The sequence below is a fragment of the Aulonocara stuartgranti genome, assembly GCF_965226115.1.
Source record: "Aulonocara stuartgranti genome assembly, chromosome: 11".
In the NCBI taxonomy this organism is placed as follows: domain Eukaryota; kingdom Metazoa; phylum Chordata; class Actinopteri; order Cichliformes; family Cichlidae; genus Aulonocara; species Aulonocara stuartgranti.
The window spans coordinates 23,963,543-23,965,490 of record NC_138947.1 but is presented as its reverse complement, the minus strand read 5'-3'; the positions used below and the strand labels follow the sequence as shown (position 1 = coordinate 23,965,490).

General features: G+C 36.6%; 1 protein-coding gene across 1 annotated transcript; it reads right to left on the bottom strand.

Moving 5' to 3' along the window:
• Positions 1-292: 292 nt before the first annotated feature.
• On the bottom strand, positions 293-1,584 carry LOC309716450 (fucolectin-like). Its single transcript, XM_082550248.1, has 3 exons — positions 1,447-1,584; positions 1,060-1,342; positions 293-821 (listed from the first exon to the last, which is right to left on the bottom strand). Exons 1-3 carry the CDS (start codon positions 1,532-1,534, stop codon positions 641-643), a joined length of 552 nt encoding a protein of 183 aa, XP_082406374.1. The 5' UTR covers positions 1,535-1,584; the 3' UTR covers positions 293-640.
• Between the last annotated feature and the right edge of the window lie 364 nt (positions 1,585-1,948).

Genomic DNA, 1,948 nt, shown 5'->3' with positions numbered 1-1,948 from the left:
TGTACATTAATGCTTTGTATTTTGTTCTATTTAATCTGAACAAGCACCTAAAAAACAGTCAGTGATCACTGCTGGCCTCTCTTGGTTGAGAACCACTGGCTTAAAACGTATTGCACAGCACTATATACTGCTTCCTTGTGGTCATCTTACAAGCAATGCAACATCCAGAAGCTGCATGTTGCATATAATGATGCAATGAGAATCCTGCGTGGGATACCTAGAGGGGTAGTGCCAGTCAGATGTTTGTACCTGTGGGTATTTGGACTTTTAACAAAGTTAATGTTCACTTTTAGGGAACGACAGAATGGTGGTTCTCTAAGGATTGATTGATTGACTGATGGGTAGAGCAAAGGATTCTAACCTTTCAACTATGTCTCTGGAACGGAAACGAATGACTCTTCAAACGTGTGCTGCACCAATATTTATTTGGAGTTTAAACATGTGCATGGAAAAGAAACAGAAAGTGTAATATGTTTTGTAAAATATTACATGTGATACAACAGATAAAGGCAAAATTTATTTATGAAGTCATATATGAATGGAAGCATTCAGTAAAAAGTGATTGATCTAACTAAATGACCCTTATTGTCACACACCTACTTTAAAACTTAAGGAATACTACAAGACTAAATTCTTTTGTTTAGACCCAGCTACACTCAGATTCATTGTAAGAATCGAGTTGTGTACCATCAACTTCCACCTCACAAAGTGTCAGGTATTCTGTTCTCCCAGGAATAACGATGTTTATGTAGCGACCTTCCATTCCATTGCATGCAAAGGTTTGTGATGCCCCAGCAGCGATGGATGAGATTACAGCACATCTGAAAACAAATGACAAGAAAAAAGATTAACAAGTAACATAAGATTAATCTAAAGTAAAAGTTTGTATAAATGTCAATTTCATATAATCAAGGTGCTGCTCTTTATTGCCTGATGAACTTAACTCTAAAAAAAACAGAGATAGAAGTAGAAATCTATTACAATTATAATTAATGATTGCCACATATATGATGGTTATGACAAAATTTGAATCAAGTATAAGATGAATAGCTCATTTACCTGGGATTCGCATTGCCATTGTCATTAAGTGAATTTCCAATGCGGATCTCAGCTCCATTGATCCTTTCAGGGCAACAGTCTTGTCTGTTGGTGATAGTCACAGTGTTGATTTTATATGTTTTCAAAAGGTCAAGTCTCCACCATGGATTCAAGTTGTTGTTTGTACAGGCACAGGATCCCTGGTTGTAGTTGCTGGCACGATTCCCATCAATGGCATTTTCGGGTTTGGCATTCCCATACGTTGAAGACTGAGCCACTTGTCCAAGTCTGGCAACATTAGTCTCTGAAAAGTTGCAAATATTAGCATTAATATGATAAGAAGTACTCCAAAAACCATTATGTGTTCATTTAACCCAGAACACACGAGAAGAATTGGACAAGATTTACCTGAAAGTGTACCATCAACTTCCACCTCACAAAGTGTCAGGTATTCTGTTCTCCCAGGAATAACGATGTTTATGTAGCGACCTTCCATTCCATTGCATGCAAAGGTTTGTGATGCCCCAGCAGCGATGGATGAGATTACAGCACACCTGAAAACAAATGACAAGGAAACAGATTAACAAGTAACATAAGATTAATCTAAAGTAAAAGTTTGTATAAATGTCAATTTCAGATAATCAAGGTGCTGCTCTTTATTGCCTAATTAACTTAACTCTAGAAAAACAGAAGTAGAAGTAGAAATCTATTACAATTTTAATTAATGATTGCCACATATATGACAGTTATGACAAAATTTGAATCAAGTATAAGATGAATAGCTCATTTACCTGGGATTCGCATTGCCATTGTCATTAAGTGAATTTCCAATGCGGATCTCAGCTCCATTGATCCTCTCAGGGCAACAGTCTTGTCTGTTGGTGATAGTCACAGTGTTGATTTTATATGT